The sequence below is a fragment of the Globicephala melas genome, chromosome 3 (genome assembly GCF_963455315.2).
Source record: "Globicephala melas chromosome 3, mGloMel1.2, whole genome shotgun sequence".
In the NCBI taxonomy this organism is placed as follows: domain Eukaryota; kingdom Metazoa; phylum Chordata; class Mammalia; order Artiodactyla; family Delphinidae; genus Globicephala; species Globicephala melas.
This window is the reverse complement of record NC_083316.1, coordinates 11438582-11453012: the sequence shown is the minus strand read 5'-3', so window position 1 is coordinate 11453012 and position 14431 is coordinate 11438582. Positions and strand designations below refer to the sequence as shown.

General features: G+C 38.2%; 1 protein-coding gene across 1 annotated transcript in view; it reads left to right on the top strand.

Annotated features, from left to right (window-relative positions):
• DNAH5 (dynein axonemal heavy chain 5) overlaps positions 1-14431 on the top strand; it is a 273908-nt gene that overhangs the window by 181933 nt on the left and 77544 nt on the right. The window contains exons 51-54 of the mRNA XM_030856579.2: positions 2724-2922; positions 5071-5243; positions 10105-10235; positions 13757-13910. Coding sequence (XP_030712439.2) covers positions 2724-2922; positions 5071-5243; positions 10105-10235; positions 13757-13910 — 657 coding nt within the window. The remainder of the gene's footprint in view (positions 1-2723; positions 2923-5070; positions 5244-10104; positions 10236-13756; positions 13911-14431) is intronic.

The following is a 14431-nucleotide window of genomic DNA, read 5'->3' as shown; positions in this document are numbered from 1 at the left end:
TGATACGCAAGAGAGTAAAACAAGTAACTTTGTTATTTATTATAAACTCTAAATATTCTTAGTAATGCAATTTTTAGTGGCATTATGAAAATATTTTGGGATGTTTTAGCATGGATATTTTTTTCTTTGCTGCTTTTCACGAACATAAATAAGGGAAAAGTATGCCAAAATATTTCTCTTTAAAAGTTTCAATTAGGACTTCCCTGGTGGCACAGTGGTTAAGAATCCGCCTGCCAATGCAGGTAACACGGGTTCGAGCCCTGGTCAGGGAAGATCCCACATGCAGCGGAGCAACTAAGCCCGTGCGCCACAGCTACTGAGCCTGCGCTCTAGAGCCCGTGAGACACAACTACTGAGCCTGTGTGCTGCAACTACTGAACCCCGCGCACCTAGAGCCCGTGCTCCGCAACAAGAGAAGCCACCGCAATGAGAAACCTGTGCACCATAGCAAAGAGTAGGCCCCGCTCGCTGCCAACTAGAGAAAGCCCGCGCACAGCAACAAAGACCCAATGCAGCCAAAAATAAAAAATACATAAATTTTAAAAATTCCAAATAAATTTGGTTTATGTTTAAGGAAATATTATATACAATTATTTTCTAATGAATAGAGTAAAAGGAAAAATTGATTTTGTTTTTTCATCATTTTCTTATACTAAATAATGGAAAGAATCCCTGTTGATCTTATTATATGTCTTCCTATTATTCATATTATAAACTTCATATCATAAACCTGACATTTTAACTTTAAAAAGTAATTATCTTTATAAATAAACTTTCAAAATTGAAGAATGAAACCATTTTGTTGTTAATCATCCATGATCTTTCTTTCCCATATAACTTGATGTACTAAAAGAAATACATATATTGGTAAAACTGAAAAGAGACAGAAGAGTAGAAAGTTCATTTGACAGAAAAATGAGCGTTTGTACGTACGCTCGAATAAAAGAGTTCCTAGCATTATAAGAATGCTCTTCGAACTAAAAGGGAATTCTAGTACGTAAAATGCAGTATGTATGTAATATGTAAAATTGTGAAGTATGTACTATGTAAAAATGCAGTATGCCTTTTTTTGCCAAAGCATAAGGCTAAGGCAACATCAGCCTGTTTTTCCATCCTTTTATGGAACCAAGGTTGTAGTTAAGCAAATAGGTTTTAGGGGACTTCTCCACTTAAACGCACCGAAAAAGCTGAGATATCAACCAAACTGTCACTAGACACATCCAATGTGGACTATTAAAAAAAACTCAGCTTTGCCTCAGATGCTCACAAAGTAGGTAACCACACTGACTGACTGCAAGAGGACGTTTTGGGGAAAACTCAGTCTCCTAGTTACAGAGAATTGGGGAGTCATTTTAACAGCAGTGAACATGTTAACTTGATTTTTTTCCCTCAGAGTTATTGACAAATGAATAGTGTTGTGGAATGCAGTCTTCCAAAATTACTTTTTGTGTAGCCATTTTTTGGTGCTTATTTAAAATCAGCATAAACTGGTCTAGCAATTGGTTTGTCATGAACTTTTGTCATAAGTGAATCATTAAATATATTTTACTAAAATTTTATTTTCTGGCCACCAAAGAACATTTGATCATTAGTAATATAATGGCTTAAAAGCCTTCTAACTTGCAAAACGTTACCAAGGTAAGAAATTTCCACCAGTGTTTCGTATTAAATAATTAGCTTAGACAAACATTTGTTATGCTTGCTATAGGAACAGGTATATTGAGCAATTAATTCTCTCAACTTCCAGTTAATTTTGGGTCCTGGATTATCTAGACTAGGTGATTGCTTTATGCAGATAATCCAGATTTTTGCCATAAATTTCCTTCACACTGTGTTAGGTAAATATATCTTTGTAATGATCTCAGTTGCATACATGAGAGTTGTTTATATGCAACTTTTTTTTTTTTTTTTTGCGGTATGTGGGCCTCTCACTGCTGTGGCCTCTCCTGTTGCGGAGCACAGGCTCCGGATGTGCAGGCTCAGTGGCCATGGCTCATGGGCCCAGCCGCTCTGCGGCATGTGGGATCTTCCCGGACTGGGTCACGAACCCGTGTCCCCTGCATCGGCAGGCGGACTCTCAATCACTGCGCCACCAGGGAAGCCCTATATGCAACTTTTTATATTATGCTCTGGCCACATGAATGTAGGTGTCTTATCCAAACAGACTAATTGATCACAAACATAAGACTTTTATGTAGAGTATTAGTTTATTGGTTGTTCAGAGTGATTTAGTATTTTGTCTAGGAATGTTTTTGTTTTAATTTAAAGGCTGAAAAGGAATATACACTACTCTCTATTTACTATACTTGAATGAGACCAATTTGAAATGAAGTTAAGTACATTTTAACTTATTTTATTTATTTTTAATAGGACAGTTATATTCATGAACAATTTGTTGTATACTAAGACTGTGCAAAGCATGTTTTATATCCTTGTATCCCCTGTACAAATGGCAGTAACATCTCCCACGTCATTTTGACAACCCCAAAATGTCCTTTTTTGGTCATAACACACCAAATGAAAACCATTAGTCTAGGATTTTGTTTCTAATGTGCTCCCAAAGCTGTTGTTCACATTAAAAGGAAACCAGTAGTGTTAATCTTAACTTTTTAAAATGTAGTATCTTAAATCAGGAAGGATGCTGCTCTGTGATATCGTCCACTTGAATTCCCAACTCCGGCTTAATGGGAATTAATAACACATTTTAATGATGCTTTTGACAGGAACTGTTAAGGCTGTGGAAGCATGAGTGTAAACGTGTTATAGCCGATCGTTTCACGGTGTCTGATGATGTGACCTGGTTTGATATGACTTTAGTAACCTTGGTGGAGGAGGAGTTTGGTGAAGAGAAAAAACTCTTGGTGAATTGCGGAATTGACACTTATTTTGTGGATTTCTTGAGGGATGCACCTGAAGCTACAGGTAAACTATTGAAGCAGAATTTGAAATTCCCAAAAGTGATATCTGAAGACAAGTTCAGTTCAGGGATGTTGAATTTCTGTTTAGTAAACTTTACTGAGACAAGCCTGGCACATATTAGGTGCTCAATAAATACAGAATGAGTAGATAAATGCATACTGATGGAGTTCAAAGATTAATCATTTTAATGCACAGCAGTCTTGGATATTAAGGTAGATTTGGGAGGCATACTATGGCAGAAGACAGTGCTAAAGACTTACAGCTGTCACATAGAGGTAGATTTAAGGAAGGGATCTCCCACACATTACCTGGGCAAGTCTCTGAACTTTCTTGAACCTCATTCTCCTCATTTATAAAAATAGAAATATTAATATATGAGTCATGGGGCACTGTGGGGAATAAATGAAATGTTATCTGTGGATGGCTTGGGCAGTCCGTGGCTTGTACTCACTGCCAGATGAAACATAGCAAAACTATGATAATTATTACTCGAGTATTCCAGGTGCTGAAAATAACAAGAAAAACCTCACATCCTCTGAGAGGGCTGTTGAATACAATTAGAAAGAGGTGGGTGATGTTGAGGGAAGATTTTGTGGTTATGGTTCCATAAAAAATTGAGATATATTACTTATGAAAAGAGGTGGGGCTCCAATTATTTTTTTCCTTCAGAAATAACTGAGCTTAAGTAGAATATTTTTCTTTCATTTAGAAACCTCTTCTAATACTGAGGAGGAATTTTAAGTTAATTTTCATATTCAAAGAGGCATGTTTAAACACATGCTATTTATATCTTCTAAATGATTGAAAATGACCAGGCAGCCTCTTACTAGATTAGATAAGGATGTATGTGATCTGTTAAGTTTCTGAGTGACAATTGCAAAGGGAGGTTTATTGCTGGCTATGCAGTTGGACTGATCCTTCCACAAAAAGAAGCTGATACAGTTTATTTTCAATCAGGCCCCCCACATCCAAAAATCATGTAAAGGTAAGAGAATTTACAAGGTAATTAGAATTTATGTATTTTATTTCCTCTAGTTCAGAAGGATAAGTAACTAGATTACGGTTTTCTAGGAGCAAAGCGCAACTGCAGCATTGTGGGGCGGGGGCTGGAGGTGGGGAGTTTGGTTGGGGATGGGGTGAATGAGTCTAGAGGGAAGCACAGAACCTTTCAGTGACTTCAAAGCACTTTGTCAAAGCTTGAAATGAACATCTATGAAATAAGGAAGTGACTATTGAAATTCAGTTAGTGGGAGCTTTGCAAATGGACCAATCCTAATAATTATGTTAAATCAATTTCCTTGCTTTGTCATAAAAAGGTTAAAATACTTTATATTAGGACAGGGTCAATTGAAAGTAATTATGTACTATTAGATTTGGAAGATCCACTCACTCTTCTAGTACCCAGTGAATTTCTGGGTTGTTACTGTATCAGTATATTCAACTAATGTTAACTGATAGTGAATTTACCTATGCCCAATTTAGCTTTTTCTTTGGCATTATGCTTTATAGTCAAAGTTGGAAAAGTATTAAACTGGTATGTTATGTGTTTCTAATTTTTAAAAAAAGTTTAGTGATTTTAATACTTTTCCCAGTGAGATAACTCAATGTTTATTTATTTAGGAAATCATTGTTTCTATTTTATCTCTACCCTTCACCTCCATTCCCCCAAATTCACTTCTATTCTCACCACTAACTTAAAATTTCTGACTCATAAAATTTTCCTAAGCAAATGCAGTGACCTTTTTCTTTTTATTCTTATTAGAAATAATTTAATTTTTGATTTCTCTTGCTGATTTGGACATTAAATCCCTACTTTTTCAATCTTCATTAGCGAATATCTCTGGGAAGATCCTTGAAATGCCAATGGTCTATTATGGATTCAAATTAAATTCAATGTATATGACATTATTTGAAATTGACCTTTTCTATACATTTAAGAATTAAGACTGCATATGATCACAAACATTCTAATGCTTTGACTACTGTGTGCTTTCTTTTCTTTTCTAAAAATACATACTCTGACATTTGGATAAAAATCAGTATTATTCAGTGCTAAACTGTAGAGCTATGAGTGTATTAATTTAGGTTGAAGGAAGTGGTAAAGTCCAGTGATTTGAAGAAACTTAATTGATTGTTCTTCCCCAACCCCAGGTGAAACATCTGAGGAGGCTGATACTGAGATGCCCAAAATTTATGAGCCAGTTGAATCTTTTGATCAGCTGAAGGATCGTTTGAATATGTTCCTGCGGCTCTATAACGAGAGCATCCGTGGCGCTGGCATGGATTTGGTGTTCTTTGCAGATGCGATGGTCCACTTAGTCAAGGTCAGCGGCCACGCCCGGTAGCACCCGCACAATGACAGACACTTGTCTTTACTCCAGAATTTTTTCCCTCCTCTTTCATTTTCTTCTTCTAGGAGAAAATTCAGTTTAAAAATAAACCCAATGCTCTATTCCAATTTAATTTCTGAACTGAATGCAACATGTCAACCTATAGGTTTAAAATCAGAGCAGGTGTACTTCAAATGTGTGATATGATAATTTTATTCACTGTTGCTATACTGTTTCCAGCTCAGTGTTTTCACTACATAGAATGAATGTGGTTGGCATCTGAGTTGAAAGCACAGGCACAAAGTCTGCTTATATTTTGCATAATGCAAAGGATAACTATAAAAAATAATACATTAGTTTTGAGGACATTATGCTAAGTGAAATAAACCAGTCACAAACCCACAAATACTGTATGATTCCACTTATATGAGGTCCCTAGAGTAGTCAATTCATAGAGACAGAAAGAATGGTGGTTGCTGGGGGCTGAGGGGAGGTGAATGAGGAACGTTTAATGGTACAGTTTTATTTTTGCAAGATGAAGAGTCCTGGAGACGGATGGTGGGGATGGCTGCACAGCAATATGGATGTACTTAATGCCACTGGACTATACTCTTAAAAATGCTTAAGATGGTAAACTTTATGTTGTGTGTCTTTTACCACAATTAGAAATAATAATTAAAAATAGTGCATAAACAGTTGATTTTGAGTTGGGATGAAAATTCTGTTACAATGAAATCCACCAGGAAAGTACAGTTGCCTTTCTACTTTGTCATATGAGTCATTACAATTTCCAATCACAGCAATGATTGACCCTCAAAGGTTAGAAGTAAAATATATTATTTACTTGATACCTTACATGATCTAATTTATTGATGGTGGGAGATAATGCCATTTAAAGTTCGTCGTTGATATTCTCACTTTATTGATGTCAATTATGTTTTCAGACTACATCCTTTTAATTAGAACGAAGACAATTTGAGGCTGTCTCCCATTACTTAGGCTTAACCGTGAGGAACAACCTCATACTCACAAGTTGTCACCTCTAATAATTACAAAACCTTAGAACTGGAGAGGGCTTTAGAGGTTAGTTAGTCAACTCTCCCTCTGAAAATTGAGGAGGCCAGACTAAGTCAGGGAGAAGGAGGAAAACAGAGAGTGTGTTCTGAGGTTGGATGTCCCCAGCATGAGGACACTTAGCTTGGAAACTGAATTCTCAGAATCTGAGATATCTACTGAATTATGAGCGCAAATGTTCTTCCAAAGCCAAATATAAATAACATTTTGAAATTAGCTCCTAATTTATAGTTGACTAAAAGTCAAAAGGAAGAATGGAGATACTATCATATTTAATGATTAAAAGGAAGAAGACAAAAAGAATAACATTTTCTAAATAAATAATATCAAAGGCAACTTCATGACTAAGTGTCTATGGAGACAAAATCTGATTGGCTTGGGATTCCATAACAGCTTACATTGAAATGAGGTTATTTATGTTAGTCTTGTGCTTGAGGATGTTCGTTAGAAATGTTTTTTTTTTCTGGGTTTTGCAGCACAGATTATGCATTTCTTCACTTTGGGTATGACATTAAAGGCATGTGTGCCTCAGTACAGGTCCTTGACTGTGTTTTCCCTCACTCTCAGCCTCTAGTGTGCCTGCTCTGGGATTGGCCAAAGAATCCATGACTGGAGTTTCTGAGCTAAAATGCTACATTCCTCACTGTTTTCTAGGCCAACCCTCTCTTCTATACTCTTGCTTTCTGTGTACAGTTACATCCAAACTCTGTCATGTGGGTGTGAGCCTTGAAATATGTGACCTAGTTATAAGACATGATAGAAGCCAAGAGACAGGATTGAAGATGAAAACTGCAGCAAAACAGGATGATCTGAAACCAAGTGTGTTTCTTAGTTCCTTTCTTAATCAAAATAACAACTTTCTTTTAAAACCAAGAATATCTCTGCGATATCTCTTTTGCCTCTTTGGTTAAAGTTCAAATCATGGTGTGTATTGTTTTTCATGATCTAGTCCTTGCCTACCACTCTACCCCTTGTGCGTGGTGCTCTGCTTAGGGTGTAATCCAGAAAAATCAACTGCTTGTGCTTAAACACATCCTGATTCCAGAGCACCTCATCAATGCTGCATTCCCAGCAGGTGTTGTGTTGTATAGAATTTATCTGTTTGTATTTGTCTTTTCTGCCAGACTGTAAGCTCTGTGAGGGCAGGCACCCACTTTATTCCCCTTCATATTCACAGGATGGAGTATTGCTGAGACAGGCACACTTGTGATGCTTGATAAATAGGTTTAGAATTTAACCAAGTCCCCAATATGGCCCTAAACAACGCTTTGCACCTTATTTCCTGATATTTCCATACCTGGTAATGAAGTTCCCATCCCTATGGGAACTCAGGCCTTTTGCTGATTCTGAGACTTTGTGCATCCCATTCCCTCTTCTTAAAATTTACCTCACTTCCTCCCAGTGTGCCATTTTCTTTGCATCATAAACTTCTAGTTATCGTTCAAGATCTAGATCAAATTCCAGCTCCACACCTAAGACTCGCCTTCACAAGCAGTGTTGTTTCCTTTGCATTCTTTCCAGTTGCCATCATTCCTATCCACCCCAGCATTCACCATGGGGCATTATTGCATGTTTCTATTAATAGGTCTCTCAGGATGTGAGCACCTGTAAGGCAGGATGGGCATTATTAAGTTTTAAAATATTTGCTAAAGAAATTAAAAAATGAGTATCCGTATGTTACAATCTATAGATAATAGGACAGGATAGTCCCATTTGAAGTTCTCACTTGACTGTGTTTTCTCTTATAGTTTCTGTTTTTAACTAGATTATGAGTTTTTTGAGTCGCTTTTAAAGTCTTCTATTTGTTTATATATGATCATTTGTCAAATATGTTTTAAGAACTTCTCATGTGCTAGAAACTGGGAATGGAAAACTTTAGTTTAACACCTAAACCCAGTTGCAGGAAAAGGTGTTGGGATGAAAGTTCCTTATACTTGATTAACAACAATTATTTAAAACCCTAATATATTCACCAGCATCAACTAAAGGAAATGGTTTATGAAAAAAGTTATATATTTTGAAAAAGTTAACCAAGAAACAACACAGACGATTCTAGGATGGCCTGCAGTAGCTTCTTACCTGTCTTATCTATCTATGCCTCTTGAAGTAACACCAGGGAAAGAGTAGGAATAGATGCTGGCAAAATCCTAAGAATTCTTGCCAGTACCACTCCTCCCCTGCCTATAGCAACTTAGGAGAGCATCACATGGAGAGGATGAGTAGGAGGCTGGAAGAGCAGAGCATATCACTTACTAATCTCACCAGGATTGGTGGACCAGGTTCTTAGGTCCACAACAAAAAAATGGTCTCCATTTCCAAGGGCTCACACTAAATTGGGGGATATAATCCAAAAGCAGTGGTAGTCCCAATAGGAATAGGGTATAGCCCCTGCCAGTGGAGGGAATCCTGAAAAAGGATGTTTAACAAAACCTTGTCAGAATGCAGAGCCGAGGTTGTGCCAGAAGGCTTCTGCCAGCACCAGAGAAGTGATCCTTTCTCAGCCCCCAGATAGCTTTCTATCATTAGTTTAGAGAAAAGCTGGCATTACAGCAAAACTGCAGGCTCAAACTGCAGTTAGGAGGGAAAGACAGTCATCACATAAGGTGAAAAATGCATCCAAGAGAATTCTACAGCGAATCCCCTTTAGGTGGGGTTGGAGACCTGACGGTGAAAGTAGTTTATCAAATACAAATAAAGCCAAAGAATCATGGACTTTTACCACAAATATGACCTGGAATGGTCTGGGGCTACTGACTGGCATAGAGTGGACTTCTGGTCTACCCATAATCACTTAGTAGATACCTTAGGTATCACTATCTTTGCCAAATAATAAGAAGAGTGTTTATGCTTATTTTCTTCTTTTTAAATTCCATCATCTATGCCATATTTTGGAAATTTTCTTGCCTTCTATTTAAACTATGTTAGTTTTCAAATGTGGAGGATACTCTAATTAACCTTGTGTTCTGTGTTCCAAGGATACACATTGTTTTGAAATTTCTGTTCTTTTTCCTATCCTACTGAAGTAGATTGGCAAACTAAAAGGGAACCTCAAAGTCCCCTTTATTTCTCTCCTTGAAAACCCAGAGCAAGCCACAGTCTGGGCTGTCTGATGACTTTTCTCTACTGGTCTCCTCCTATCCTAGTTTCCTAAAGGCACGCGCCCCGCTCCCCACCCTGTCCAATACTTCTTAAACACTGTTATATTTCAGAAATGCCTTCATTAGTCCAACCAGTATATCTTTCTATTCTGATCCTAAGACATGTACAGCTTCTAAAATGCTTATACAGGCATACCATATTTTCTTGCCCTTTGCTTTAATGCACTTAGCAAATATGCAATTTTTTACAAATTGAAGGTTTGTGGCTACTCTGTGTCAAGCAAGTCTATTGGTGCCATTTTTCCAACTTTTGCTCACTTCGTTTCGCTGTGTCATGTTTTGGTAATTCTCACAATACTTCAAACCCTCTACCAGCAAAAAGATTATCATTCACTGAAGGCTCAGATGATGGGTAGCATTTTTTAGCAATAAAGTATTTTTCAATTAAGGTATGTACATTGTTTTTTTAGACATAATGCTATTGCAAAGTTAATAGATAGCGTAAACATAACTTTATGTGTACCGGGAAACCAAAAACTTGCTTTATTGCAATATTTGTTTTATTATGGTGGTATGGAACTGAACCTGCAATATCTCCTAGGTATGCCTGTGTTGAATAAATAGGAAAAAAGTGAAATATTTGCACATTAAATGATACATGCTTTTTCTGTTTCATATTCTAGATCTCACGTGTCATTCGTACTCCCCGGGGAAATGCCCTCTTGGTCGGGGTGGGTGGATCGGGAAAGCAGAGCCTGACCAGGTTGGCTTCATTCATTGCTGGCTACACTTCCTTCCAGATCACTCTGACAAGGTAACACGCTTTCACTTTAATTAACCTGAAATGGATTTTGATAAATGGTTCTCAGAAGCCACTTGGGGTTAAGAATGCGTTTTTCTTATACATAAGGGAATCATAATCGTTTTTCTTCTTGAATATTGACTTATTATCCTCCCTTTTCAACCTGTCATAGACCATGAAAATTTCACATGAATGATTTACTTTTGAAACACTTTAGCCTCTCATTTCAGTGAACAGATGCCTCTCTGTTTTCATGTTATGCTTGATATGAGTATTGTGTATATTCCTTTTAGTGCATTTCAAAAGAAATTTGTCCCTACTAAATGTTAATTCAGGTTTCAAGAATGTTATTAAACTGGAAAAACAGATGAAAAGTTTATGCTGATTTACTCATTCATACATTTAAAAATATTCATTGAACACCAACTGTGTGTCAGGCACTGGCTTAGTGCTGAGATACACGGTAAGCAAGATAAACCTGGCCTGTGTCATCATGGAATTTACAGCAGTTCAATGGGGACAGTTGAGCAACTCACTCAATAAGATGTGATACGTAGGTGCTCTCTCTGATAAGGAAATAAATGCAGACCAGACCAGAGTCTGTTGAAACATGAGGGAAGGACTCCTAATCTTGTCTAAGGGATGGTCAAAAAAGGCTTCCTGGAGAAAGAGATGTTTCAGCTGAGACATGAATATGAGTAAGAATTATCTCAGAGAAGAGAAACAGTAACGAATGTTCCAGGCAAAAGGATCAGCACATGTGAAGTTACATTTGAGGTCCTGGGAGCAGTTAAATATGGCTGGTATATAGCATAAGGTGGGAAGTGGGAAAGGAAGAGAAATGGAGGTCTTTGAAGGTATCATAAGGAATTTGGACTTCATCCTAGAGCAGTGGGAAACCATTAATGTGTCACCCCTAGGGGAGGCATGTCACATCTGCATGTGGAGAAGGTGGAAGAAGGAGCTAAGCTGGAAGGGTTATAAGCCTGTCTCAGGGATCTCAGCAACAGATGGTGGTGTCCCGAGGGGTGGAAGTGAAAGAGGAGAAAAGAGGGAAGATTCAAGATATCCTTAGGAAGCTGGAGCTTTTGGACTTGGTACATCCTGGTTCTGGCTTGGGAAACTGGATAGTTGGTGCTGCTACTCATCAGGGTAGGGAATCCCAGAAGAGTTGTCCTCGGCCATGTGTGTGCAGTGCGGGGAGAATTAGGACGTGGAAAAGGAACATGTAGAGAGGCTAAACAGAACTTGAGGATGAACCGAGATAAGGCGAGAAGCAAGAGGCCAGTTTGGGAAGTTTATTTGGGCTGAATATTATTAGAAGTTAATTTCTAGGTGTGAGAGTCTTGCCTGTCGGGCATTAACTAAGCGTTGGCTTGGAGCTGTAGGCAAAACATGCTACTGATCTATCTCACTGATGGAGGGCCATAGCCCCCTGCTGGGACAAAGGTTGGAAATGATTAAACATTGGGTTTGGAGATCCGAATACTCAAGTTGTTGTTGTTACACCTGTATTTGGTCTAAATGACTGGATTCTGCTTGGAGAATCAATCTAAAATGTTACTGTGTCTTTCAAGTACTGAAACAGAGAGAAATAATCTTAGTTGCCTTGTGTATAATTCTTCTAGTTTGTGGATAGAAGCGATGTTAGATAAAAGGTAACCTGTACAGGAAGGGGATTGAACTCTGAGATTTTTGTTCCTAACATTTTGTATAAAACCTTATCGTTTTCAAAGCGCTTTTACATGCGCAGGCTAATTTGATCTTCAAAAGAACTTTGTGGCTTTGTGGGTTAGCAGGACATATCACAGCTGAGGTTCAGAGAGGCTATGATTTGCCTGAAGTCCCAGATAAACCTGAGAATTAACCACAAGATTTCTGGTTTCTGGTCTGCCATGACTTTAACTACGCCGTGCTGCCTCAGAAAAAACACCTTGCGAGTCCTCTCTTTGTGATAAATTGGTTCCTCTGCAGGTCACATTGGGACTGCTCCACTGCTGATGAAAAGGAGGGTCAGGGCCTTCTCTGGATTCTTATAACCTTCCAGAGACGATCCTACTGCCTTAGCCTTTGCATAGCCACATGACCAAGGCTCAGGAAGCAAGGGCCTCTCCTTTGGGAAGCACAGCCATTTGTTAGATGACTCAGGTCATATTATTTGAGGCAGGGGGTCCTTGAGATCCAGGGGACTGGACTGAAAGTTTTCCCCATATAACAAGAAGCTGGGGCGAGCTATTTTCCTTTGTCCTCTCCCTCCCTGCCCACCCCTCTTCCTTCCTTCCTTCCTTCTTTCCTTCCTCCTTCCCTCCCTTTCTCTCTTTATTCTTTCTCTCTCTTTCACGGGACTGTGTCTTTGAACATTTTTTCTGGTATCTCAGATCTCACTTTTCTAGCAGTCTTCTTGAAATATTGATGCATGGTAGTGGTATTTCTGGTTCTAGGGTTTAGGTTTTAAACGTTAAAAAAGCAGAGTATAGAAGTTAAATATTTGGTAGCTTTTTAAAAATCAGAAGGCCATTTGCTCTTGTGCTCTGAACTCTGAGTTTATTTAATGACACAAAATTCAAATAATAATTTAGTGAGTCTGAGTCTCCAGGACTGGAATATTTTAATTTTTACTTTTGGCAGTAATGGGCTACTCTATATTGTCTAACGTTCCATGATTGCAGGTTGACTTCCACTAAGTGATTGCTTTGGATGTGAGAGATTTAGAGTGGGATATTTAATGTTTCCAACGATTCTACTATAGTGCACTGGTTGCTCAGAAAACTCTTTCATGTGACGTCCAAAGATGCAATGAAAATAGTTGTGTTGGGAATGAGGAGGGTGCAGTTTACAGTGGGGCATCGCCCTCACCCCGTATAATGACGGCTTGAAATGCTTTAGTTTAGATTAGTTCAATTTATGAGGTATCTTCTAAAATATCAATTGCAGATGGGTGCTTAGTAAATATTAGAATTTGACATTTCCCTTACCTTTTTTTTTTTTATTTTTTATGGTACGCGGGCCTCTCACTGTTGTGGCCTCTCCCGCTGCGGAGCACAGGCTCCGGACGCGCAGGCTCAGCGGCCATGGCTCACGGGCCCAGCCGCTCCGCGGCATGTGGGATCTTCCCGGGCCGGGGCACGAACCCGTGTCCCCTGCATCGGCAGACGGACTCTCAACCACTGCGCCACCAGGGAAGCCCTCCCTTACCTTTACCAACAAATATTTTCAAAATGAAACATGTATATACGTTCTGATGGCATTATGGTGTGGTTAAAAATTATACTTTTGCTTCAGGTTAATTTTTCACTCTAGATGTTTTTTGTGTGTAAAAATACAATGTTTTATAAAGTGTGGAGTCGTAAAAATTATTTTAATTTCTGCAAGTAAATATAATGAACAAGTAATATTTACATACAATAAAATACCTGTCTGATGGCACAATATCAGCATTTTTTGTTAACCATATGGCATAAAGCATTGTTATAAGGGTCTTTCCTTCCCATTAACATATTTTAGCTGATGACACGATGACAATATTTCTTTAGGTCCTACAACACATCAAATCTGATGGAAGACCTGAGGATTTTGTATAGAACAGCTGGTCAGCAAGGCAAAGGAATCACTTTTATTTTCACGGACAATGAGATTAAAGATGAGTCGTTTTTGGAATATATGAATAATGTTTTATCATCGGGTGAGGTAGGAGCTCATTTATTCTTGATGTGTTTTGCCTCTTCAGATTCCCTCCAGTGTTAGAGCTCTGTGTATTTCCTTCCGTTAAAGTACTGAATAAGTGCTATTATTGGGATTAGGTGGGCGGTAGGAAGAATGGGTTTTTCTGTTGGGTTTTCGAAGAACAAAAATCCCAATCAAAACGTGGAGCTATGCATTGAAAACGTTACTGAAAGCTCCAAGTGAGAAATGGAAAAACGGAAGAAGAAGGTTGCAAGGAAAGCTGCTTGGATTTTTGATATGTCCATTTACCCCCTTAATGGGCTATGACTTTCCAGTTAGTAATAGAATCGTTTGTGTATTTTAAAACACGGTTTAAAATTCTGTCTAATCTTCCATCCTATGGAACATTAATGCTTCTCTTATTCTATACATGAAAGGTGAGTTTAAGGACACAAATGAAGGAAAGAGATTATACATATTGAGCTGTATATTTTGATCTGTTTTCATATGCCTGTATTGAATTTGAACGTCTGCACTTTTCTCGA